The sequence below is a fragment of the Cyprinus carpio genome, chromosome A5 (genome assembly GCF_018340385.1).
Source record: "Cyprinus carpio isolate SPL01 chromosome A5, ASM1834038v1, whole genome shotgun sequence".
Lineage (NCBI taxonomy): Eukaryota > Metazoa > Chordata > Actinopteri > Cypriniformes > Cyprinidae > Cyprinus > Cyprinus carpio.
In genome coordinates, this window is record NC_056576.1 from 18,771,556 (window position 1) to 18,797,936 (window position 26,381).

A 26,381-nucleotide genomic window follows, 5' to 3' on the forward strand; every position below is an offset into this window, starting at 1 on the left:
ATGCAAAAATTCAGCTGGCTATCGAAAAGGTGGCACACAGGACGGACCAACTGACCTGCAAGGTATATTTGTGCAGTATGATTTTTTTTTAATTAGTTCTTCTTCCGTATTGTAGATGTGTCCTGGTTAATGGTGTGGTTAGAAAAAAGTCTTAAAACACCTCTTTTCTCTCACTTTCAGGTTCATTTATCTGGGGCATTGTGTTCCTCCACTACACACGCGTATCCTCTGCAGCAGGATGTGCTGAATCTCCAGCAGAGGGTGACAGAGATACAGGGAGGACAAACACAATCACTGTGCTCAGATCAGCCTTCTGGAGGCAGAGGTGGAAGGTGATCCCAACGTTTCATTCAAGTTTGAACTCTACTTAACATCTGTGGTACTTTTTGACTGTGGTGGTTTTGAATGGGACAAAAATCCAAATTTAGCACATTAAAATAAGATTTTTCTAAAGTAGCGGTTCTTAACCTTTTTGACTCCAAGTCCCGCATTTTTCACAACAATATTCAAAGACCCCATGACTTAGTTGTTCATGAATAAGAATTATGGAACGTTTCATCATTGTTGATGGACACTGATATAAAGTGTGGAAGAGTGTCTAGAAAATGTGTGTTTTGCAGAGCTTGTGAAGCAAGGAGAACAGTCTGAGCAGCAGTGGAGGGCAGAGAAGCAGAATTGCAAAGAGATGGAAGCCATTATATAAAACATGGATGAGATGATGCAAGATCGGAGGGCTGAAAAGGAGAATCTGGATCAGGTGTGTATGATATGAGTGTGTACAAAAGGCTTTAACCTGTCTGATTAAAACTTCAGTAAGTGTATTCAAGCATCATACTGTTTTATTTGTCAGATCCTGTCAGACAGGAAGAGGAAGTGGCAGGTACAGCGGGAGCGCAGGAAGAACAGCATCAGAGAAGACAGCAGGAGATGCTACATACAGCAGTTTGAGACAGTTGGCTGTTTAGGTGAGGGTTAAAAAAGCTCTTTTTCTATAGTAAAGTCTAAACCTGAAACTGAGATGGTATTTCTTGTGCAGGTGAAACAAGTGATGAATGGAGTATATCCGTCTCTCAGGACAGAGTTTTGACTTGCAGGAATCTTACAGTGGACACATAGTGCTCGAGATTCGCCAAAACACCATCAAGGTACTGTCCAGCCAATCAGATCAAGGTTTGATGAGCATGTAGATAATGGTTTCTGTTCTTGCTGATGTCTGATTTTCAGAACCTTGGGAGCTTGAATCAGACGTAGATGAAGATAAAGTGGAAGAGTGCTTGTCTACTGAAGAGTTTTTGAAATGAAATGAAATAGAAGGAAAAGGCCAACATTAAAAAGGAAGTATTTATGTTAACAGAACAATATGTAGATCAGAACATCTGTATATTGCAGTCTGTTCAACCATAGCCATTTGTTCATATATTGAGACCCTAAAAGGGAATTGATACTGTCTAATCACAGTTAAGGAGGATAAATAATGTCCAATCAATGGGCAGCTGATCCTTTCCCAATGATACAAAGCAGCCAGTTCTTCAGTCATTGAACTAAAAGAACTCTGATTCATAACGGCATCCTGACAGGATATGACTAGCAAGGTTGCAAGTCAAGTAAAGTTAACTAGATACACATAAATGTAATATTTACTCAAGTATGTTTGATGATTTATCTTTCAGAAAATTATCTAATTTAGTATTTGGGTTTTATTTATAATTATAAAATATTGCAAAATCAAGACTAATCTAATCAACTTTCTGGGCTTGACATTTCAGACGTATCTGGAATTGAGGACTAATATTGATGTAGTGAACATGTAACTAAATATGACACTAGGTAAAGAGTAATAAGTAAATGGGAAATCTAACAATTATGATATTTAATTTAAAAATAAAATCTAAACAGTCATGCTGTTGCAAAAATACACCTTTTAATTATAAAAGGACACTAGAGCATATTGTCTAGCGCAGGGGTCTCCAACCCTGCTCCTGAAGAGCTACTGTCCTGCAGATTTCAGCTCCAACCCCAATCAAACACACCTGAAGCAGCTAATCAAGGTGATCAGGGTTACTTGATAATTACAGACAGGTGTGTTGGAGCAGGGTTGGAACTGAAGTCTGCAGGATGGTAGCTCTCCAGGAGCAGGGTTGGAGATCCCTGGTCTAGCGGGTTTATTTTGGGGTCTGACAGGTGTGACAGCACTTAAAAATGAATAGGCAGCACTTCAATGGATGTGGTTGGTTGGGTACAATTATAAAACCTAAAAAAAATTACATTTTATTTTGAATATATAGACAACAAAGGAAAACACGAAATGGCAGCACATATATTGTAAATGAAATTAACAATCTCACTTTGTCATCACAGATAAAGTCATTTGTGTTGTATAAAATGTCCAGAAACTTTATTAGTTCTTATGACAAAAAAAAATAAAAGAGCAAGACTACAGTGTGTATATAATTGACAATAACCTGCCATCAGAGGGTAGTTTATACTACAGTAACTCCTTTTACACATTATACTAAGCATTCTGATGCTTTCATCGGTTTTTTTCTTTTTCTTAAATGACAGATGCACAGCAAATAAAATATTTGTCCAGTCTGATCCATAAAGCATAACTATCACACAAAGCACACGGATTAAAATTTTGTGATGTGATTTTATCAAGCTGATAAACACTTAAAGCTCATTTCTTGAAATAAGAAATTTAATGAATATTGTTTTATTTACAGACAGATCAAGTTCTTTTTTTCATTCTGTGCATGTTCAGTGAGAAGCAGACTTGCATATAAGAGCACTTGAATGAAGAGAGGTTCACAGAAGTACACAGATTTAGGAAACACTATTGCGTGTGTGCAATACTTAAGTTCCTGAAACTGGATAGTCGACAGTATAAAAGGACTGACAGTGCATTTGTTAGGATGAATGTTTGGAGCATTATATAGCAAGTACAGTGCCTTCAGAAAGGTTTCAGCTTCAACCTATAATTTCCGATTAGCCTCTTTTGCAAAGTCAGTTCAAAATATTTCAATGTTGAAGTCTTTATAAGGCTCTGTTCTGTAAATTAAAATGTATTCATAGAGTCACATTTATACTGAAAATGTAAATCTTACATTAGAAATGAAAATTAAAAATTACTTTAACATAATTGGTTGAAGTATTAAAATACTCTCTACTGGCACTGCAGGGTAAAGGCCCATTCACACAGAGAACAGTAAGGATAAAGATAACTATAACCATAACTATTTTAGCATCCACATCAACGGATGCCAACGTTCTGTTTATTATAAGTGTGCATTGTAGATAACTATAACCATAACTGTATTAGCATCCACACCAACGGACGTCAACGTTCTGTTTATTATAAGTGTGCATTGTAGTTATGTCAGTGTCCACTTTAAATGCTAAAGTCCGGCAGATTCTGATTGGTGTTCATCAGTTGGAAAAAATTGTTGTGATAATGATTCTAATTGTATAGTTCCTCTGTGATGTTCTCATTATAGCTGTGGTGTGACAATTCTCATAAAATTAGAATGATGATTAAAACGTTATAATTACAGTTATCACCCGTGGTGTGAACGTCCCTGAATGGTGATAAATTTGATCTTACTGTACTACGATGATGCTAGAATAACATGGAGGGCAGGGCATAGGGCGGACTGTGGTGAGTATATGAAGATTTAGTTTTACTATAGAGAACATGCATATATTTAAAATGTAGTGGGGGGACGGGGGTTGAGTTGACATCACATACAGAAGAGGCACAAGTGCTTATAGTAGGTACATTAAGGGCGATACTAAAGCTCAACAGTCATTATAATATATCTATTCCTATTAGGTTTGAGTAACAAATACTTTCTTGCTGTTAATTTCTTGGAATGTGACTAGATTATGATGAACAATAAAACTTCCCATTGGACAAATGTCTTGCTGTATAAGTTCCTTTTTGATTGGCTAGTTGAAGTGGGAGTGTAAGAAAAAATCCAGTAAATTCTAAAGTGCTTGAAGGTTCACATACTACGATTTCATGCAGCAAATGGGAGGAAGGAACAACAACAACACATGATGTATGATGCTGACCATGGAAGGACGCTCCCCATCTTCAGCCGTGGTAAAGACGGACACGCTGAGATATAGAGCCACGGCACAGAGGGCAGGACTGCAGGGCACTGCTGCAAGTCTGACAACAGCATACATGGCCACACGGCAGGAAGATCACCTGTGACTGTGACACAAAACAGAACAGGAGAGGAAATCATGGTTTCTTTCAAAGCTGCTGTAAAGCAAAACTCTTACATTATTACAAAGAATTTCTTTTTCAAACAAAATAATATTTTCAAACTGAATTGAAAATTGGATATAGAATAGAATTGTAAGAATCTTTTGCCTTACCTCATGTTCCATGCACACCACACACTCAGAACTGCTGAATCTGTCAGGACTTGGGGCAGTGGGGGTGAGGGGGGTGTTGGGGGTCAGTGGAGGAGTGAGCTGCTGTTGAAGAGGGGCAGTTGGAGTGGATGGACCAGCTTCCTGCATCTCTTTTGCTGTTTTAGGAAATGCTGAAGGGACAAACATGTTTTGATACCCTCAATCTTAAAAACAACACTGAGCAGAATTCACAAATGTCTCCTAATTATGTCCTTGACTGAAAATACATGTTCTTACGGTCAGACAGAGTGCGTTCTCTGGCCCAGTGGAGAAGAGCTTTCTGCACGCCAACCTCATTAATCCCCAACTGTAATAAAACAGAAACGATTTTAATGGACATAAACCTGTGATGACAAATTCTTAGAGACACAATTAAATACTACTATAAAACTTCTGTGTTAAAACACAGAAGGAATGGGGACAGACCTTCCTAAGGTCTTTGGTGGTCATGTGTCGCAAAGCCTCAGCAGTGATTCTGTGGTGAGCTATGACTGGCAGGTAGTGTTGAGCAGAGAGTTTACACAGCAGATTCCCCAGATCCCCATCCACAGCTGCCTCCTGTGGAGAAAGGAGAGGTCAGCAGTGTGTCCGTGATTTTGTGATTTAAACCCAGGATTTACACCCAGGCTCTAACCTGCATCCGCAGAGACAGAGGTTTGGCGTCCAGGAGCCTCTGATATTGGATCATCCAGTAGTTCTGCTGATTGGATTCACTTTTCTGGTCCATCTCCACCTGAAGAGCAAAAAATAAAAAAAAAAATAAAAAAAAATACTCAGCACCATAGCTTACAAATTGCAATAATCATACATAAGCATCTGTACTGATAACTGTTTTATCAAAGTCCTACGCAAATTCAATACTATGTTGCTGGCTTGTTTAATTAGTGGAGACTACCATGCCAGAAATTGAAGTAATTGTTTCCACACCAGTCAGGTATAATGCAGGGTTTTTCAAACTGGTCTTTATTTTTTTTTTATCAGAAATTGGCAGAAAATAAAATATTTTTTTTAAAGGCTGTTAGATTTAATGTGGTTTTTTTTCAGATAATAATATGTCCAACGAATTAAGCAGCAAAACACAACGCATGGCAATACAATAAAATTTGAACTATTATATAAAAATTAATTTTACTTTTTTAAAAGGCTAAATAAATTGTATTCTTTTGATATTAAAGGGGTCATATGGTGCGTTTTCATGTTTTATTTTTTGTTAATGTGTTTTGTAGATGTTTGTGCATGTTTAAAATCTGCAAAGTTACAAAGCTCAAAGTCTCCCACAAAAGGAATTTTCATGTCTAAAAGAGACTGGCCGGAAACACCTCGACTGAATTCTCCCTCACATATCTACGTCACTATGTGGAAATGTTTGCATAATGCCACCTCAAATGGATGCACAAAGACAGAAGGTGTGGTTTCAGGTATTGCAGTAGTGTTGTTGCTGCCATGTTTTGGAGATGCTTTGTGTTTCTATGCGACAGCAAAAGCACTTTTTTTGGCCTTTTCGAAAGTGCACACAAATAGGACAGTACAAATTCCTGAAAAGTACAACCCAAATATTCGAGTGTGTGCAGCAAAGTTTCCTAAACCTGGGAGAGAACATGGCCAGCTGTACAGAAAGGCTCTTTCTAAAAAAAATGGAGCAATTCCAACTTTGCTAGGACAATCTAGCACTTCTAAATCAGAGCCTGTAAAAATTTTTTTATAATTTGCTGTTGACTGTTCAAATGCGGACTTTGGTAAAGTGTAGAGGAACACATATTTATTAGTCGTTCTTATGACCACAAGTGCAGACAGAGATGGATTTATTTTTACAAATGTAGTATCCTCTGTTCTCTGCTTATAACTGCTGGCGAAAAGATGACAAACAGGATTCACTATGTGTTCTGCTTCACACTGGACGCTCAAGTAGAGCTGAAGCAGGACGCGCTGTTGTGATATAGCAAAACTGACGACATTATTATTGTTCTTATAATTGCTTTGGAAGCTAAAGCTCAAAATTATGGTAAGGGGTGTTACATTTCCAACACACGCCTGAGAGGTTGGGCCAATCACAACACACTGGTTCAGCTGGACAATAAGGGCACACCGCGCTTTTCAAAGGAGGGGCTTTGTAGAAATCAACACGTTTTATAAAGACTGTGCATAGAGGATATGCAATAATTAACACATAATGAGCTTTGAAAATAGCATCATATGACCCCTTTAATAAGTACATTATGATGATATTTTTCAATACACATTTACACCAAATTTAAGATGATAATTTCAGACAATATCTTTGACCTAAATGTGATTTTTCCAACAATGACTGAAGCATATGAAATGTTTCAGTTAACTGATCTGATTTCCAGTCTCTCTTTTGAGAAAACAAGAAAGTTGGTCCAGAATCACTCACCAAAACCATCCTGAGCTCCTCCTCCCTTTGGTCCTTTTGTTTGAGTAATTGCTGCAGCAGGTCAGTCAGAGCAGTCCTCTGGTCAGCCAGCACCTCCTACCACACACACACACACACACACACACAGTGAATACAGTAAAAACACACACAAAACCACATAAAGAATTCATACTCCTAGAATGCTGTGATAACTCATAGAGGTGGTGTGAGCATGTTATTTAAACAGGAATGGGATGAAATGACCAAAAAATCTGAGAGAGAAAGAGAGATGTAAAAACAAGCAAGAGAAGTGATGTGCGATGACAAGACTCATCATTACTCCACTCTGAAGCACTGACAGGAAACCACCCACATCATCTACTGCTGCTACGTACCTGCAGGTTCTCAGTGTCCAAATTCCTCCTCTTAACCTCCAGCTTTGTCAACTGCATTAACTCTGCCTCTATGAGTTTAATCTATGGATACAAGCATACAGTAGGGGTGTGAATGGCCCTATGGAGACATGATAAAACAGCCACCTTTTGGGTTATGCATTCAATGAGAGGTGGGATGTGAGAAGCATGGGCTGACTGAAACCAAAAAAAAAGCTATTAATGACTAGAATGACTACATCTGATGAAGACCATCTGAAACATTGCTTACTCTAACATTAAATAAGCCAATTAAAAAATACCCACTGAATAGCTTTGTTAATGATTATACCACCAAGTTTGGGGTCATTAACATTTACATTTAGAATATTACAAATAAATGTTTTTCTTTACAACAAAAATAAGAAACATCACAATTTTCAACACTGATAATAAGAAATGTTTCTTGAGCACCGAATCTGCATATTAGAATGATTTCTGATGGACCATGTGGCTTTGTGACACACAAATAAATGATCGTTTTAAATACATTAAAATAGAAAACAGTTATTTTAAACTGTATTACTATTTTACAGCATTTTAATCAAATAAATGCAACCTTAGTGAGCATTAGAGATTTCTTTAACTTCTGAATGGTGGTGTATATGTTAATAATTGACAGTTTAACTCCTTCAATCAACCAGTAGTATGATATAAATCCCTGTATATGTGGGGTCTTATTGGCTCTTCTATTCTAAAGGAAACTTTATTCAGCATACCTGATTACGGATATAAGCATGCACACTGTCCTTCTGGAGTTGGAGGGCTTCAAAGGCAGCCTTCTGCATTTCCTCCTACAGACAAAGAGCCAATTAAGGTTAATCATTCTAGACGTACTAGACCAATTATGCACCACCTGTATCTGCTGTAGTTCATTCATGTATTTTGCCTGTGGAGTGAATGGACGGATGGAGTGCAAACTAGTTTTTAATTTATGTACATTGTATGTTAGTGATTTAAATAGTTACCTCTTGAAGGATCTGACTAATGGCTTTGCTTTTGTCTAGCTGCTGCAGGGACAACACTTGGTCAAACTTCTTATCCATATAGTCCAAACTAAATGAAGAGAAAAAAGATAAATTAGTACGCAAGAAATAATAGGACAGTTTACTCATTGTTGAATGAAAATGAATACTCTTTTTTTTTTTTTTTAGTAACATCAGCACAATGACTTAGTTAGCAACTTCAAAGTCAGAGAATGTCCCTTTGAAATCCAAACGGATTTCAAATACCTCGGTCATATGAGACGCATTTGAAATGCATGTTATATAAATACCTAGGTCAGATCACAAAGATGGACGTTAAAGGGTTAGTTCACCCAAAAATGAAAATTAGGCTGCGTTTTACTCACCCCCGAAGCATCCTAGGTGTATATGACTTTCTTCTTTCAGACAAATCCAGTCAGAGTTATATTAAAAATTGTCTTTGATCTTTCAAGCTGTTTTATGGCACTCAGCGGGTGTTGCATGCATCAGTCCAAAAGAAGTTGAATAAAAAGCGCCCATCCATAAAAAAAAGTGTCTCTCATGGCTCCGGTGGGTGAACAAAGGCCTCCTGTAGTGAATCGGTGCATTTTTGTAAGAAAAATATCCATATACAAAACGTAATAATCACTTGTATCTAGCTTGCTCTCTCTGTTGTACACGGAAGCAGTTTCGGGGGGATGACGTATGTGGTCAGCTTTTACGCATGCACCACTCAGAAGTGACGTGCGTGGAAAAGCAGGTGAGAGATCAAAAGAAAACAACGGTCACTAATTAGAAGTACAAAACAAGGATTTGTAAAGAATGTTGGAGTATATTGATATAAGCCAAGAGGAGACTGGTTTTCCTTTGCTAAAGTAAGGAAAATTTGCTTCCTTTGCTCCTGTTAACAAACCTTGGTTTTCACAAGACTCACTGGCCCATGCGCAACACTGACCTCATACGTCATCTGCCCAGAGCTGCTTCTGTATACAACTGTTGGCGCAAGCTACATTAAAGTGATTATTACGTTTTGAATATGAATATTTTTCTTACAAAAACATATTGATTCACTACAGGAGGCCTTTGTTCACCCCCCGGAGTCATGTGAGACACTTTTTTTTTATGAACGCAATGGGCACTTTTAATTTGACTTCTTTTGGACTGAAGCAATGCAACACCCAATGATAGAGCTTGAAAGATCAAAGACAATTTTTTATATAACTTCGTCTGGATTCGTCTGAAGGACCTGGGGGTTAGTAAAACAGCCTAATCTTCCTTTTTGGGTAAACTAAGCCTTTAATATCTGGTGGAAACAAGAGTAAAAAAGTGCTGGACAGAGTCCAAAACCATATGTATTGGTGGGAATTGAAGCACCTCCTGCAGGTCTCAGACACCAGAATCTGAGTCTTGGCTTCCCTGGCCTCCTGCAGTAACCTTAAAGAGTAGCTCTCTGACAGCATCCTCTGCATGGCACCTGCAAACATGTAGTCTTCAGTACCACTGAAAATAGCTGAGTTTCTTTCTTTTAAATATTCTTCATTTGGGCTTTTGAGACTTTTGTTTTTACTGATAAAGACAGTAGATGTGACAAAAAAAGGGGAGGGGGGAGTGGGACTGGGACATGAGTTCCAAAGGATTTTCCTACCAAATATAAAACCAAATATCTGAAATCACTGTAAAACAATGGCACAATTTTAATGATAAATGTCATTTCTAAAACTCACTTGCCACTTCCTTCTTCCTAAGAGAGTTGGCTTCATCCTGTGTGATGGCAGTAAGGTGTTCCATTCGTATACTAAAAAAAACACATTCATAATTGTTTCTCTACTCTTTTCTCTACTATATAGAAAAAACATCAAGGTAAGTCCCAGATTTCACCATTTTGTTTGTAACAACAAATGTTTGGGGTCAGTAATATTTTTTTATGAAATAATTATTGCTATTACTTTTTATTTTATTTTATTATTACATTTTTCAGCTACGTAGGATGCATTTCATAGTTCAAAAGTGACAGTAAAGACATGTATGATGTTATTAAAAATCTATTTAAAATAATTTCATAATACTACAATATTTTTGATCAAATAATGTGGCTTTGGTGAACGTAAGAGACTTCTAACAACCCCAAACTTATGAACGGTAGTGTATATCTTACAAATGAGAGATTTTGATACACAACTAACACCCCACTGCTTAAAGTAGCACTCCAGGTCTTTCTGACATCTCCAAAAATACCTAAATGCAGCAGCACCACAGCAGTGGTGCCCAAACAGCTCAGTACTTGCACTTACACAATCTGGACTGAGGATTTCTTAAGTGGTGCCATTAGACAGAAAGTAATTCACTTAGCAAGAGCTGCATTGATGGCAGAAGCTCATATTCCATTAGAGAGTTTAACCCATGCGTAATTTCCACTCACCGGTCTTCCTCCAGAGCTTGCAGAAACTCGGCGCTCTTTGCCTGGCTTTAACCAAATGAGCACAAATGCACAATAAATAACGACCCTTCAACTACACAGTACTAATGGGCTTGTCATAATTAAAGTGATAATGAGAGCTACTGAAAAATCAAGGTATTTCAAAAGTGGTTCACACTGTACCCTCACCGTTTGTTATCAAATAGGAGGTCAGAGATGCGACTCATGACATTGCTCTCTGCCTGACGTACTTTATCCAGTATTTTCTGCCTCTCTGTTTCCTGGGCCTTCTGCTGCTGAGACACACCTAACTCCAACCGTTGCTGCTCCTGAGAGACAGAAAAGCACAGAGACAGGTCTTTCTGATAATAAGGCCATGGTAAATGAAAATGTGTTTTTATTAGCTAGATAAGTGTAGTAACTGTACAGCCTACAGTGCTTAATTTAAGCTACTGTTCAAAGGTTTGGGGTCAATAAGACTTTTTTAAACTAAAACTTTACTTCAGCAAGGATACACCACATTGATCAAAAGTGGGAGTAACAACATTTATAATGTTACAAAAGATTTCTATTTCAAATAAACGTTTTTTGTTTTGTTTTTTCATCAAAGAATCCGGAAAATAGTCAGTTGCCACAAAAATATTAAACAGCACAACTGTTTTCAACACTGATAATAATAAGACATTATTCTTGAGCGCCAAATCATCATTTTAGAATTATTTCTGAGGGATCATGGAACACTGAAGACTTTCTTTTAGAATACAAAAAAAAAGTTATTTTAAATGTTAATATTTTACAGTATAATTGTTTTATTATATTTAAATGTATTATAATCAAATAAATGCAGCACTGACCAGACAGACTTCTTTCGGGGCGGGAGGGCGGAGGCGGGCATATTGTACAACAGATTGTTTTTGTAATTCTATTCTACAATCTAAATGTTTACCAGTTTGACAGACAGCAAGACATCCTCTTTGCGGGAGTTGTTGAGGAGGAAGAGCTGAGTGTGCTCTCTCTGTTTCTCTTCAAGATCTTTCTCAAAGATCAACTTTTCCAGCTGTTTCTGCTCCTAATGGAGAAACCAAGAGAATGAGATAAATACTACTTCACAGGATGATCCAACAATAACAACAAGAAACCAAATCAAACATACCTTTCTTTTCTCATAGTCCATGAATTTGCTCTGCAGTGTCAGATAGAAAATGTTACATTAAGAGATCAAATGGCACACAATATTTTTGGGCACTGTATGAAATGGCTGATAAATAGTGATGACTGACCTGCCAGGCTTTCTCTTCACCATCAACACAATCCACCTCCTGCTTCCCTCCATCATGCTCCAGCACAGGCAGGAGATACTGAGATGGAGGGCAATACTCCAGACCCATCTCTAAATCCCAATAAAATGAATTATGAAATGACTAAACAAACCAGCTGCACAGAATGGCATTATACCATCACACATGGTTACAATAATATTTAACCAGATCTTGTGCATAATCTGTATTGAACACAACCTGTATTTATCAGTCTGCATCTAATCAGACTGTAAGTAAAGAATATTGTGTAAAATATAGCTCAGTTTCTTTGAAAACAGATCTGTACCTGAGCAGAGGTATCGCTGCACTTCCTCTGTGCCGGCGGTGCACACTGACACAGGTGGATAGCTCATAACCTGTGCATCCAGGATCAGGCTCTGCCACTCCACACACACACACACACACACACACACATACACACACACATACAGACATGAGAATGTCTTTGCAGTGGTCACATTGCCATCTGAGCTTGAACACATATGCTCCAGCATCTTAATATTAAACAGATTTAAAATACTCACTTCCAAAGTGCGAACACTGGCCAGTTCTTTAGGTAATTCTCTAATGCTGTTCTCACTTATGTCCAGTGTACGCAGGCTGCTCATGTGTCCCACAGACACAGGAATGACAGTAAGTCTGTTCTCTATACCCATCAAAACATTTTGTTAATTTAAATGGTTTAGGCTTTTTCACCATTGTAAAATAGTGCCTAAAAGGTCTAAATAAACGAAACTCTTTAACAGAACATTCAAATGACTATCAAAATCTCTCTGAAACAGGTTAATAATTCTACTGAAGTGCTCTAATGAAGATGCATAAAAACGGATATTAATGAATATATTTTGGTGCGCAAAAACATTTTTAAAAAGCACAAAACAAACCTTTCACATTAAGTGTCTGTAGATACCGTAGATCCCCTATAGAGTCCGGCAGCTGTTTTATGCGATTCTTCTCTACATTCAGAACCTTAGAGAAGAAATCAAGGCTGTATGTAAGCAATAAATAGAATACTAATTATCACTTAAAAATGCTTTAAAGAAAACTGTTCCTTGTTCTAGAGGATATATTTTTAATTGTTTGTGATAGAAGTCTCTTATACTCACCAAGGCTGTATTTAATAAAACAATACAGTAAAACAGTAATATCGTGAAATATTATAAAACAACTGTTTTCTATTGTAATATATTTTTAAAAAGTAATTACTGTGATGACAAAGTAGATTTTTTTAAACATTTTTCAGTGTCACAAGATCCTTCTCTGATCATTCTATGCTGATTTGGTGCTCAAGGAACATTTCTTATTATTGTCAGTTCAAAATAGTTGTGCTGCTTAATATTCCTGTTAAACCATGATACATTTTTTTTCAGTATTCTTTGATGAATAGAACGTTTTATTGCTTTTTACTAGAGGTCTTTACTGTCAATTTAAAACAATTTAATGCACCCTTGCTGAAGAAAAAAAAAAGTTAATTAAAAAAAATTTAGTGACCCCAGACTGTTGACATATAAACCTACCTACCGCTACACAGTGGTATATGCAGAAATTATGTCAACAGGTCTTTTACGAATCAGCATCAATAACAGTATTCTCTTTTCAAATGCCACGTAAGAAACATTAATTCACATCAGCTTTGTTCATATACAATAAATATACCTGTAAGGACAAAAGCTTCCCAATGTCATCAGGAAGTGATGTGAGCTTATTTTCATGCAGGTCCAACACCAAGAATTGACACAAAGAGATGTTGTCACTGGACAGAAGTGTAAAATGGTTATTTGCTTGGCACTGTTGTCATCAATCAATTTCTCTCACCTTTAAAGTCGCTAAGGCACCAATGCAGCAACCTTTAGGAACAAGTGACCTCAGGTCATTTCCATGAAGAATTAAGACCTGCAGTTAAAGTGGAAAGTGCTGTGAAAGATCTATCCCGTCTAACCACCAAAAGTTCAGGAAAAAAGTACATAAGTAAATAAGACTCACTTTCTTCTGGAGGACTTTACATAAGGAGAAGGCACTGGAGGGAACCTACAGACAAGCATTGTGTGAGAACTGCTGTGATATGGATGGAATCTCAGATATCTAGCAATAATTCATCCTCTGTCTTAGATCAGCATTTCACCGATATGTAAATAATGATTTTAGGGCTTCTGTAATTCACCTCTGTAAGTTCACAGGCAGAAATGTCCAGAATATCATCGGCACCTGCTTCTTTGGCCTGCACAAACCATGGGCATGTGTGTTAAGATGTGATGCAGTGCACTATGACAGTAGTCCTGACATGTTGCTAAAAAAAAGAGCCACTTACAATAGAAACTCACCAAGCACAGCTGGTACTCCAGGCGTTTTATGGAATCCTCACTGGGTTTCTTCTTTTTGGAGAACAGAAACATCCTGAAGCCAGTGATATTTTGTTTGTCTCTCTAGACAAAACCCCACAACATCCACAAAAGCCACTGGATGTTACTGTGACACTTGACTGACTGTGGGGTGTTGACAATCCCGAAGAAACAGAAACAGAGTAGGACAGCGTGAACAAAGCCAAGTACGACAAGAAACACACAAACAAACATCTGTTTGTTATATTACAAATCATAATCACATAGCACTATACAAATGCACGTTATTATTCATTAGACTTTCATGGATTCTGAAACCAAATATCGCGCGACATAAATAAATGTACATACCTTACGCGAAAAGACGAATGTACGCGATTAAACGCTAAACTAGCAAAATTATTTTTTCAAAACATGGGCTCCTTGGAATGGCTTTGTCAAGATCAAAAAAAAAAAAAAAAAAAAAAAAAATTGTCCGTCCGTTTTATTTATTTAGATATTAAAATAATAATTCATACCTATTGTCTTACTCCCTCTCTGGCAGTGTACACACAAAATGGGATCATTGAAATGTTTTAGTATGAATTTATTGTGCGTTTTTTCTGTACTGTTTCTCTGGCAGTGTACACACACACACACACCAGGAACAACTACATGGGCTCCTTGAAATGTAGGCGTTCGGCCCTTTCTTATTTTCGCTGTGGTGGTGAAGGTGCAACGGTTTTCGGTCGTCCCGAATCCGGGTTCATCCGACACCCTCACCAATTCTAATCGCGCTGAGCTCAACTTCATCTGACACAGCATGCCTCCTAAATTCGACCCCAACGAGATTAAAATCGGTATGTCTGGAATACGGTAACCGGATTTCTGATTAGGTCTGAGGGACCTTGTCTGCGCGCTGGGACTAATAAATGAGTAACTTAGAAAGGTAAACCTACAAAAAAACTTACGTATAGTTTAGTTGAACCATTTTAAGCTGAATGTGTACATGCAACCATATTTGTAGGTTAACCTAGAGGTGTGGATTTTGAACGCTTTCTGTAGTATCTCTGGGGATACTATCTGCAGCTTATCCGTACATGTGGCGTTTTGAATCTATAAGCTAGCGGGTTCTTGCTGTAGTTTCACAGCACTCGGAAGATCGCGCGCCTTCACGTGTTGCTGTAGTGCGTCACGCACGTGGTCATCGCGGAGCTGTAGAGTTCTACTCTTGTTTGATTTCTTTTGGGCTGGACAGTGAGCTGAAAAGGTTTAACAGGAAAACGGAATTATGTGTGCCACGTAATGTCAGTATGTGTCTGTATATAGTAGGAAATTTTAATGTTTTGGCACAAAAAAGTGTGCAAAGGTGACAGGCAACGTCAGAGTGTAGCATTTGCAGTGTAACGTTAGCTTGTTTTTGCCCATCCAGACTGTATGTAACGTTGGATATTTAAACCAGTTAAACTTTAGGGGAGTTACAACATTTTGGAAGTTCCTCACTACAAAAGCTATGGTTCTAGTAATAGTGCGTACCGTAGGGTTAGGCTGGGAACTGAGTGATGAACACTTTTTGCTATCCGACTAGTAATGTGGGGCCCTATGAAGTAGGTTTTATTTTTTCCCCAAATTTCGCCCCCCTCCCCGTTTTTTATATATATATATATATATATATATATGACGACAATATATATATATATATATATATTTTTTTTTTTTTTTTTGGTGGTAATTGTTAGGTTTGGATGTTTTTTTAATCATATGCGATTTACTAAAAGTTTAACAAAAAAGACCCTGTGTGTTTTTTCTCAAATTCAAATAATTTTTTTTTTTACCAAATTCTGTTTTCCGTTAATTTTCTTGATTGCATTTTAATGGTTTTCTTAAATTGTAATCAAAAGCATCTCTAAGTAACTTATTTGTACAAGGCAATCCTTTTTTTTTTTTTTCTTTTTTTTTTTTTCTGCCATTTTTTTTTGTAATTGTATTAATATATATAAACATAATTTTTGATTAGTAATGTGCATTGCTAAGAATTCACTTGGACAACTTCAAAGGCGATTTTCTCAGTATTTAGATTTTTTACACCCTCAGATTTTCAAATAGTTATATCTCGGCTAAATATTGTCCGATCCAAATAAACCATACATCAATGGAAAACTTATTTATTCAGCTTTCAGATGTATAAATCTCAATTTCAAAAGATTGACACTTAAGACTGGTTTTGTGGTCCAGGGTCACAAATAATCTTCTTGCGGCCTAATATTACAGCTACTAGTACATAGCATTTTGATAGGTGTACTGACAAACTTTCAATTTATTAATCTAGAATGGGAAAATTGCGTGTTATTCAGTAAATTCAAGTTTTATGACGGGATTCTGCAGTTTCGTCTGGGTTTTTTTGCATCGCAGAAATCTTAGGGCCCTTAGTGTGATGTCTGATGGGACAGATGTCTGTTAGCATGGTGTTCTCGAACCACAACATCATGTTTGCTATAGTATGGTATTTAAAGGGTTACTCCACCGCAGAATGAAAATTGTCATTTATCACTTACCCCCATGTCATTCCATCTTAAATTGTGTTCCGAAGACGAACAAAGCTTTTACGAGTTTGGAACGACATGGGGGTAAGTGAATAATGACAATTTTATTTTGGGGTGGAGTACTCCTTAACTCAACTAGAACATGCTATAAAGAATAGATTTGATGTAATGCTGTGCAGGTCTGCCTGATTCGCATCAGCCAGGTATGACCATCTATTAGTCATTTTAGAGTTATTTGCAAAGCAACTGTTAGCTGATCCTCCAAGAATTTTGCACTAATATCAGTTTGAATGAATGCTCAATGCAGAGTAGTGTGTTAGGTCTTTTAGCCCCCCCCCCCCCCCCCCCCCCCCCCCAATCTTACAGCATCCACAAGTAATTCTAGTAAAAGCTCTTTTTCATTGTTTTTTTTTTCCAGTGTACATGAGATGCACAGGTGGAGAGGTTGGTGCCACTTCCTCACTGGCCCCCAAAATCGGACCTTTGGGTCTTGTAAGTATAATCATCTTGGTCTATATTTCACTGGCATCAGGGGTGGCCAACCCTGCTCCTGGCGTCGACTGTCCTACAAAGTTCAGCTCCAAACCCTAATCAAACACACCTGAAGAAACTAATTAAGGTCTTCAGGCTGACTAAAGGCAGGGTGTGTTTGATTAGGGTTGAATAAACAATGCAGGACAGTCGATCGCCAGGAGCCCCCTGATCTTGGTCTATATTGTTTGATCCTATTCTCTAGATCATAAATAAGCCCCCTGCCACTGTCCTAGTGTGTGATTGTGGTTTTGTGGATTTTGGTGGAGGGTTGTATTGAACCTGATTTTTGACTCTGCGCCGAAAGGCCTGGAACAAACCGCTTGTGTCCCAGCACGTTAACTCTGTTCTATGCTGTATGCTCATTTTTAACTTTCTATTCTTTCCCTCAGTCGCCTAAAAAGGTTGGTGATGACATCGCAAAGGCCACCGGTGACTAGAAGGGCCTGCGAATCACTGTGAAGCTGACCATCCAGAACAGACAAGCAGCGGTAAGCCCTTGAAGTGTTTCCGCCTTTGTATTGTCCCTTGAGGTCATCTAGCCTTTAGATGCCTATAGGTTTTGTTGTTGATCCAGATAGAGGTGGTGCCATCAGCCTCTGCCCTCATCATCAAGGCACTGAAGGAACCTCCTCGTGACAGGAAGAAGGTCAAGAACAGTAAGTAGCTTTTTACCTCAGTACTGTGTTGGTGGAATCATGTCTTTGTGTTTTCTGGTCTTATGTGGTTATTGACTAAGCCTCCCGCCACTGTGCTTGTCTGTAAAATTGACAGTGTACTGCCAAGGGAAGGCTTAAAGTGACCCAGCTCTAGGAAACAGGGCCGACCAACTTAATGGCTGACTCTGTGCCGAAAGGACTGGAACAAGTTCTATTGCATTTCTTGTTGGCCAAAATGTTGTATGATGCACACTGTCATTCAGAAGTTTGTGGTCAGTAAGAATTAATTTAATTCAGCCAGGATGCGTTCAATTCTTCAGAAGTGACAGTAAAAACTTTTTAGAATTTTACATTAGTTTTGAAACCAAATAACACACCATTAGCATGCCTTACAGCAAGAGAAATATGCAAATAACTGCTAAATAGTTTGATCAAAACGTTAGCTCCTTAATGTTTCAGTAAGATTTAATTCAGCCAGGATGCATTCAAGTTTTCAAAAGCAAAATTTGTTACAGAAGTTTTTAAGCATGATACTTCTGCTTATAACATTTAAAAATCTCATCAACCCCAAACTTCTGAAAGGTAACGTACATGCTATTAGTTTGTGACTAGCATATTCTATATGTCCTGATGTTTGTATCGTCTTTCCCTTTTCTTTTGTAGTTAAGCACTCTGGAAGTGTTACTTTAGATGAAATCATCAACATTGCCCATGTCATGAGGCCACGATCTATTGCCAGGGAACTTAGTGGTATGTAATTTTAAGAATTTATGCTTCTGGAAGAAATATTTATCAATCAGCCTCCCGCCACTGTGCTAGTCTGTAAAAGGGACTGTGTACTGTCCAGAGGAGGCTAATAATAACCCAGTTCTAGGAAGCAGGAATACTTAACTCAGTGGTTAACCCTGTGCCAAAAAGCCTGGAACATGTATTGTAACCATGTATGATTGAGTTATTTTGATTTAGATGACAGTACAAACTGATCTTGTCCTCTGTTTCTCAGGAACCATTAAAGAGATTCTGGGCACAGCTCCGTCTGTGGGCTGCACCATGGATGGTCGCCCTCCCCATGATGTCATTGATGACATCAACAGTGGCAAAATTGAATGCCCAGCGGTTAGTATTAAGTGCCATTATGCTTTGGAAACAAATATATATTTTGTCTCTCACTCACTGGTTTTATCTGTACTTTTTCTTTCTTCCAGGAGTAAGAGGATTCAAGACAAAATAAAACTGTTAAAATGACAAGTCCATGTGGTGGTTTCTTTCAGTGGTTCTCAAACAGGTGGCTTAATTAAAATGCTGAAAAAACAAGATGTAAACTGTATTCATATTTCTTTGAAAAATAATTTTTCATATAACGAGGTAACAAACACTCCCAATTTCTGCTAAAGATTGTAAATGAGCAGCATTGTCAATTACAGCAAAAATACTAGAGGACACATCTAAGACAAGATGAGGGACCTTTGCATCAGAGGCTGTAGAGACCAGCAGAATTTCATTGGTTACAGAAGTATACATTACTATATTTAGTGGGGTACCATATTTTGGAACTACACATGGGCAATCAACTGAAGACAGTCTTATTGCAAAAAAAAAAAAAAAGCCAAAGCATATAAATTGATTACAAAATGAAAGCATTAAATCATTTATTTGAAAAAATAGCTAATCTACTCAAATATTCCCAAGTTGTTCAAAGACGCAGTACAAAAGTATGTAAGCTTAGGTATGTGTTGCCCTAGAACAAAAGCCTGACATTTAAAACTGGAAAGTAAAAACTGGCGTAGTATAAAATGTTTAATAACAGCTGAACTTTGTTAACAAAATGAGTACTTCAAGATGCTCACCTTTTATTTCTCATCCTAATTCATTAACATCACGTCTTCCCCCATTTCTTGACCCAGGTAACAGTACATTCATTTGCTCAAAATCCTACGGCCACTAATGTGTTGTATCTAACTGATTAAAGTGAGTTTGAAGAGACAATGTACAGTTTCTCTTGAAATATACCTTACTGAATTCAAAGGAGCTCTCTGCAGGAATGTTTCCAGTTATTTTTGTACAATTGTTCAATTTCATGAAGTAAAACCCATTCAGTACCATAGGCTTGTCTTTGTCCCACTGTTAATGTGGAAACTGCCATTTGCCAAAGTTGATGGAAACCAGGACGGATTGAACAATTAAACCAGTGGTTCTCAACTATAGGGGGACACTGCTTGCACATGAATGTTTCTGAATCTGAAACTCAGTTCCATGGATTTGAGCTGATGATATGAATCAGGTGCGATAAATAAGGGAGACAAACAAAATGTGCAGAGCAGTGGGTCCCGAGGACTGGAGTTGAGAACCACTGAATTAAACAATCCCGTTTCATCTCAGTTCTCCACATCCTCTTCCTCTCCTTCATTCTCTCCCTCCTGCTCATCATCCATGTGCTCGTCCTCCTCTTCATCTCTACTCTTGTCATTCTCATCTGTGATGTTCTTCTTCTCCTTACGTTTTTGCTCAGATGCCTCCTTCTTGCCTTTCTGACCTTTCTTGTAAGCTGTTTAAAAAAATAAATATGCATGTCAGCACGAAATAGTTATACATCTTAATAAACGCCTTCCAGTGCTTCATAGCCTTTACCTTCAAGTGCTTGCCGCAGGGGCTGCAGGAAGCGCTCGAACTCCATCTCCTCCATAGCTGACATCACATCTCCAGCGTTCAGAGTCTTCCTTTTTGCTTTCATGGCAAAATTGTTTGCACTGGGGTCAACACAGAGATTACATTTAGGTAGGTTGCCAGAATAGAGTTTCTCATACAAAACGAAACGTGCTACTAACCAAGATGTTGCATAGAGGACGAAAATACTGGCTGCTTGAGATATCGCTTTTCTTGCTTCCTTGGACACGTTAACACCATCTGGCAACTAAACACGAGAAAAACAAGTTGCTTTGTATAATAAAAACACAATATAATAGACTACAGTGACTGAAAGAGAATTTAAGTAACGCTTTCATTTCTATGGATAAAATAAATAACATTAACTTACTGCCTCCTTTATAATGCGCGTGATGACAGCATTGGGAAGATTGAGGTCCTCTGGTCTCTCAGCCATTAAGTTACTCTGAATACACACTTAAAAGAGATGCAACACGACGACGTAATGTTTTTGTTTTATATTAACCGATTTGTGTTGATTAAGATGCGTGATCAGATGTCAAACTGAACCGCGAAAACTTTGTGTTAGCTTAGCCGCCAAACTTATCTGAGGGTGAACTGACACCAACTACAATCTAAAACGATTGAAGCGCGTTAAATAACGAATTTCGTTACCTTAGATATGCGTTAGCTGATTTATCAGCAAATCAACTGCTTACAGAACAAGCGAATACGGACAAAAGCGAGTGTGCTTCAATGCTCTGCACCCCGCTTGATCATCCAAACCCAGGCTTTAACCTTTCACCCCTCACCGCTCTGCCCCGCCAACCAATAGCCGCTCAGCTATGACGTCAATTTGTAGGCAAACCTGAAACATATGCGCCAGATTTGTGCACATGGTTGCGCACTTTCACGTTTTAACTGTAATATAAATTACAAAGAATACCTCAAATGTGAATTTCAAAGCCGCTTTGTTTGTTTTTTAATGTCGCTAACAATACAATTACTAAGACGGTTCACATCCTGGTGGCAGTTCTAGTCCTGTGTGTGTAATCCTTATTAGAAAAAGAAAAAAAAAATCACAATGGTTTAGACACAGGTCGTATTTTAGTCATAAATTAAAAAATTCTCTTCTAAAAAATCATTGGAAATTCCCGAGGAACAAACATGTTTATTTACTGTCTTCTGGGTTTTATCTTTATTTTTCTAGTAGTGTGCCTATATGAAGAATTGCATGGGGTTTTCATCTCGCTGTTTCAGTGTTTCATTTCAGTTGACTTGTGGGCTGTTGTTTTTGGGCCACTCAACGGCATTTAGATGGCAATTTAATATATCTGCATCTCAGATCGTGTGAAGTATAAACGCATTTAAACCTCTGTACAAACTGAGTTTTTTTTCTTTCTTTCTTTCTTTACAATTTTCCCTCTTGCTCATCTTATCGCAAAACCATTCCACATGAATGTGTTTATTATTAGTGGGAAGCATGTGCACTGGTCACGTAGCAATACAGTGCAATTGCTCAATTTACACGGAATGTATATTGTAGTAATTTCATGGTCTTGCAATCGCGTTTGTTAATGTTCTCAGATCATCTCTATTTATAGCATATGTTCAAATGTATGAGATTATTGCTTGCTTGAGTATGAATGTGAAACATGATTCACTGCTTCGCTGGAACATATAAGCAAATAATGGGAAAAATGTTACTAGGCCTATAAAGTTTTTTCAATAGCATCACATTTTTCATGATTTGCCTAAAGTATCTAATCTATATATTTATTTCCATATCCTCCTGAGAACCAGAAATAAAAAGCTTTGTGAATTTAGTATTTTTTCATGTCATTACATTGTTTAGACTAAATATATATATATATATATATGGTAAAATAACATTTTTGAAAAACCGTGGATCACAAAACCAGTTTTAAGTGTCAATTTTTCTGAATAAATAAGCTTTCCATTGATGTATGGTTTGTTATGACAGGACAATATTTGGCCGAGATACAACTATTTGAAAATCTGGAATCTGAGGGTGCAAAAAAATCCAAATACTGAGAGAATCGCCTTTAAAGTTGTCCAAATAAAGTTCTTAGCAATACATATTACTGATCAAAAATTAAGTTTTGATATATTTACGGTAGGAAATTTACTAAATATCTTCATGGAACCAGATCTTTACTTAATATCCTAATGATTTTTGGCATAAAAGAAAAATTGATAATTTTGACCCATACAATGTTTTTTATTGGCTATTGCTAAAAATATACCCCAGCGACTTAAGACTAGTTTTGTGGTCCAGGGTCACATTTGTTTATTAATTTGCTGTTGGGACAGCATGTTGAAAAAAGAAGTCTTATAATGGAACTAGTAATTGGCCAGATTTTCATAATAATATCTAATATTCATCAGAATATTGATATATAATCTTTTTCCTATTCAATTATTTCATCTTCCAAAATGCATAGTAAACATGCTTTTAGTCCCGGTGTCCTCTACAGTGGACATGTATGACATGATGTCCTGTTTCATAACAGGAAGTCATATTTAGATTTGAAGCACCATAACATTTTCCTGAGATGTTGATTTATGACAAACGATTTGAAAATTAATCCGATTTAAATTATATTTACAAAATATTCTCATATTTCTATAAGGATGTACAATTTTATCACTGAATTAATGTCAGCCATTTTTAAAAACCAGGGAGTGGGAGTGTTCATGGTGAAACATCCAGTCATTTGGTATCTCTGGAAAGCCCTGAATGTGCTCTGTATATGATATCCAGACTTAAAACTGTGACATGAGAGGTCTCAGAGAAATTCACTAAAATATAATGTCCACTACAGAGGCATGGGTCTCAGGAGGATATGGTGGAAAACTGTTATTATTAATATTAATATAGGTTAATTAATGATGAGGCTTTATGAACTAAAATGGATTTTAAAAAGAAAAATAAATGACTGTATAAAGCATAATTTTCTCGTCTCCATGTGTGGTCCCCCTGAAATAGTTTAGGATTTATAACAAATTTCATGTAGATTTTTCCATAATGAACAGACACATAAAAGTGAACTGTTGGTGGGCGTGGCTTTTTTACATCTTCATCACCCATCAAAGTTTGCCATACAATTGTGTCAACCTCAAGTGTGGTAAATGGCAAAGTTTTTTTCCCTTCTTTCTTTGATGCTCATCAAATGGGTTGAGGTTATTAGCTCACAAAGCAACTAACATTTAACACCATGTTGTCTTTTTATAGAGATTGGTTAAGTTTCGTTCATTGTCTTCACCCCCTGGCAATGATGTCATTGAAATGCTCACACATTTAATGACTTCTTTAGCTCTTAATATTTCTTGGTATGGCTGCAGTTTACTATACTAACTTGTGAACTAAGTTTTGATTGATTAGGATAAACCAGACTTAATAACAGGAATCTAATTCGATCTAACGAAGGGCATCACATTTGACAATGTTCAGAGTCAGTCTCAAATGAGGTCAAAGTTTTGCCTTCCAAATTCCACAAATCATACATTTGAATTTGCCACGGTGTGGAAAGAGAGTCTGAAGTCTTTTCCTTTATGCCATCTCTCTTTATAATGAGAAATCCTTAGATAAACACTAATATTCCTACCAATCTTTACACCTGAATCACATTTAGGACTGACAACAGAAACATGTGGTTGTGATTTTGGTATCATGGTGGTAGTGTATGATAGCAACACCAGGTGTCACTAATAATACTAATACTGTAGTTTTTTCTTTCTTCTTCTTCTTTTTTTAATAGCAGCAGTGTTAAGATCGGCCCCTTTCTCTCTCTTATAATAAAGACCATCCCTATTGTAGGAATAATGGTTAATTAATTAGTAAAATTAATTATTTATTTTTCTGACCTTCGGTGAAGTTGACAGGAAAATGCAGAAAATTCACTTTTGCTTTCCTTTCACAATAATTAAAGCAAAGTCGCTGTGTCACCTCCAAAGCAACTGTCTCCTTCATTTTCGAGTTTCTAAACAAAACAGCTACAAAAATAAATTTTTTTAAAAATTCATTGTATTCAACTGAACTATATTATGTGACATGGAGACTATTTAGATTTCCATGTTATTTCTATTAAAAAGTTACATGTATAGAATACAGAACACCTGCTTTAGTGTGTTACTCAACCTTCAGATATTGATTCAGAGTTTATTTTTTTCCAGTTATTTTCATAGAGCATTTATGATTTTCAATTTTCTGCTTAAAATAGTGCAGGATTGAGGCAATTCTGTTTTCATTTGAGACGTCTTTTAAGACCACACCATAATGTTTCACGAGACTTCATAAGAATTCAAAAGTGAAAGATGTTTCTCAACTATTCAGCTGTAATTTCTAACTTAATGTAAAGTGTTTTTTGTGTAGTGAGATAAAGTTACTATAAGGAACAGAGAAAAAAAGCATTATTTTTTTAAAGGGTGTTGTGTGATTGTTGCCGTTGCTTTTAACCAGTGGATCAGGACTTAATTTAAGAGTCTTTAGGAGTTTCATGAAATTGGTAAATATAAATTACTAAATTTAATCCATTTTAGTATCTGGATTCCACAATAAAGCCCATTGTCCCACTAATTCAGATGACTAATACAGTGACAAAAATAGGTAAGTGTATAGGCTTGGTCAGATGTAGAACTAAGTCAGGATTTCACACAGCAAAATTGTTGTTTTAATTAAATGGAAATTTCCAACAAGAAAATAAAAGTTGATTACAAGTATGGTTAAGCTGAACTAAAACATACAGTATGTAGACCAATCATTTAAATGCATTACTTTTAAAAACAACTCCTCAAACATTTTCTTGAAAAGTGTGTTCCCGTGAGTTCAGAGAATGTACGTGTCAGATTTACAACCCATAAACAATGAAGGCCATCAATTATTATTATGACTCTAACTCCTAGTCACATGCTTCCACAGGTTACAGTTCCTAAGGAAGGATAGGAAGTCCGAGTTTCCCAGTCTCATTCATTTCCCTTCAATCAAGAAAGATTGAATAGAAACAGGAAAGTCCATCAAGCAGCCCACTCCAATAGATGTTCTCAGGAAAGGCCACAACCAAAAGAACACATAAATACTGCCATCATTGTCTGGACATTTGTCTGCTTCTGCTTGCTCAAGAGGTCACCTAAAGGCTCATGTTGATGGAAATTTGCATTGGAATATATCATAGTAATTATCTTAACGAAGAGATTGCAGTGGTCTTATTTAATGTTCACTGGCTGCAGATAGTACAGATTTTCCTCATTTATTTTAATATTTACTTTCATATATCAGTGCTCTGTACTTTGAATATATAGGATCAAAAGATATGGTGTTTCACCTCATATTTTAGTCTCAAATGAATTTGACGATGAATAGCAGCATTCTGATTGGCCTTCACACCTGTTTGCAAGTCAAAATATTTAAGTCAGTAAAATGGCATTTTAAATGCATTCAAACATGTCCCTATTTTGGACAAATCTGTTTCATTCCAGTACATTCGGGAATGAATATGTGAACTTGTCAAAAATTATTTTTATTATATATTTGTATTTGTAATGTATTGCATAACTTCAACTTTTTATTTCGCTTTTTACTCGGCCAGCTGTTTCCGTTTTGTTTTATCTATTCAAAGATTGCTTTCATTGAGTCCGTAATCAATCAAAATACATGAAAACTATATCCATGGAGCCTTTTAAAAGATTATAAACATCATTTGCGTGAATGAAAATTATGAAAATCTGCTTTCTTTCGTG

General features: G+C 36.9%; 2 protein-coding genes, 2 non-coding genes and 1 pseudogene across 5 annotated transcripts; 3 read left to right on the forward strand and 2 right to left on the reverse strand.

The window, feature by feature from the left end:
* Positions 1-2,151: 2,151 nt before the first annotated feature.
* On the reverse strand, positions 2,152-14,713 carry LOC109061964 (E3 ubiquitin-protein ligase LRSAM1). Of its 2 annotated transcripts, XM_042756299.1 has the most exons (25): positions 14,618-14,713; positions 14,249-14,410; positions 14,089-14,145; positions 13,911-13,955; positions 13,743-13,820; positions 13,584-13,652; positions 12,812-12,896; positions 12,452-12,573; positions 12,214-12,304; positions 11,889-11,998; positions 11,762-11,791; positions 11,555-11,677; positions 10,798-10,937; positions 10,612-10,656; positions 9,917-9,987; positions 9,567-9,666; positions 8,196-8,283; positions 7,947-8,021; positions 7,192-7,272; positions 6,818-6,913; positions 5,057-5,155; positions 4,849-4,980; positions 4,660-4,729; positions 4,384-4,553; positions 2,152-4,216 (listed from the first exon to the last, which is right to left on the reverse strand). In XM_042756299.1, the coding sequence occupies exons 2-25, from the start codon at positions 14,318-14,320 to the stop codon at positions 4,094-4,096; spliced, it is 2,172 nt and encodes a 723-aa protein (XP_042612233.1). In that variant the 5' UTR covers positions 14,321-14,410; positions 14,618-14,713; the 3' UTR covers positions 2,152-4,093. The 2 variants fall into 2 exon arrangements, with proteins under 2 accessions (XP_042612233.1, XP_042612234.1); XM_042756300.1 differs by lacking the exon at positions 7,192-7,272.
* A 231-nt stretch (positions 14,714-14,944) lies between these two features.
* Positions 14,945-19,294, forward strand: LOC109061970 (annotated as a pseudogene).
* LOC122145214 lies at positions 18,062-18,188 on the forward strand. Its single transcript, XR_006160166.1, has one exon. It is a non-coding gene; the product is annotated as a small nucleolar RNA SNORA65 (small nucleolar RNA).
* Positions 18,782-18,908, forward strand: LOC122145215. Its single transcript, XR_006160167.1, has one exon. It is a non-coding gene; the product is annotated as a small nucleolar RNA SNORA65 (small nucleolar RNA).
* A 316-nt stretch (positions 19,295-19,610) lies between the features above and the next one.
* Positions 19,611-21,430, reverse strand: LOC122145040 (DNA polymerase epsilon subunit 3-like). Its single transcript, XM_042756302.1, has 6 exons — positions 21,297-21,430; positions 21,013-21,098; positions 20,804-20,889; positions 20,607-20,725; positions 20,340-20,523; positions 19,611-20,164 (listed from the first exon to the last, which is right to left on the reverse strand). The coding sequence occupies exons 2-5, from the start codon at positions 21,076-21,078 to the stop codon at positions 20,354-20,356; spliced, it is 441 nt and encodes a 146-aa protein (XP_042612236.1). The 5' UTR covers positions 21,079-21,098; positions 21,297-21,430; the 3' UTR covers positions 19,611-20,164; positions 20,340-20,353.
* Positions 21,431-26,381: the final 4,951 nt, after the last annotated feature.

Excerpts from the sequence above, each read along its gene's own strand:
- LOC109061964 (XM_042756299.1), bottom strand. The coding sequence starts at position 14,320 with ATGTTTCTGTTCTCCAAAAAGAAGAAACCCAGTGAGGATTCCATAAAA. Across the intron at positions 11,792-11,888 it reads GTGAAGAGAAAGCCTGGCAG|AGCAAATTCATGGACTATGA; the intron begins GTCAGTCATCAC and ends CTGACACTGCAG. Across the intron at positions 10,657-10,797 it reads CTCCTATTTGATAACAAACG|CCAGGCAAAGAGCGCCGAGT; the intron begins GTGAGGGTACAG and ends ATTTGGTTAAAG.
- LOC122145040 (XM_042756302.1), bottom strand. The coding sequence starts at position 21,078 with ATGGCTGAGAGACCAGAGGACCTCAATCTTCCCAATGCTGTCATCACG. Across the intron at positions 20,726-20,803 it reads GTCCTCTATGCAACATCTTG|TGCAAACAATTTTGCCATGA; the intron begins GTTAGTAGCACG and ends TGTTGACCCCAG. Across the intron at positions 20,524-20,606 it reads CCTGCGGCAAGCACTTGAAG|CTTACAAGAAAGGTCAGAAA; the intron begins GTAAAGGCTATG and ends TTTTTTAAACAG.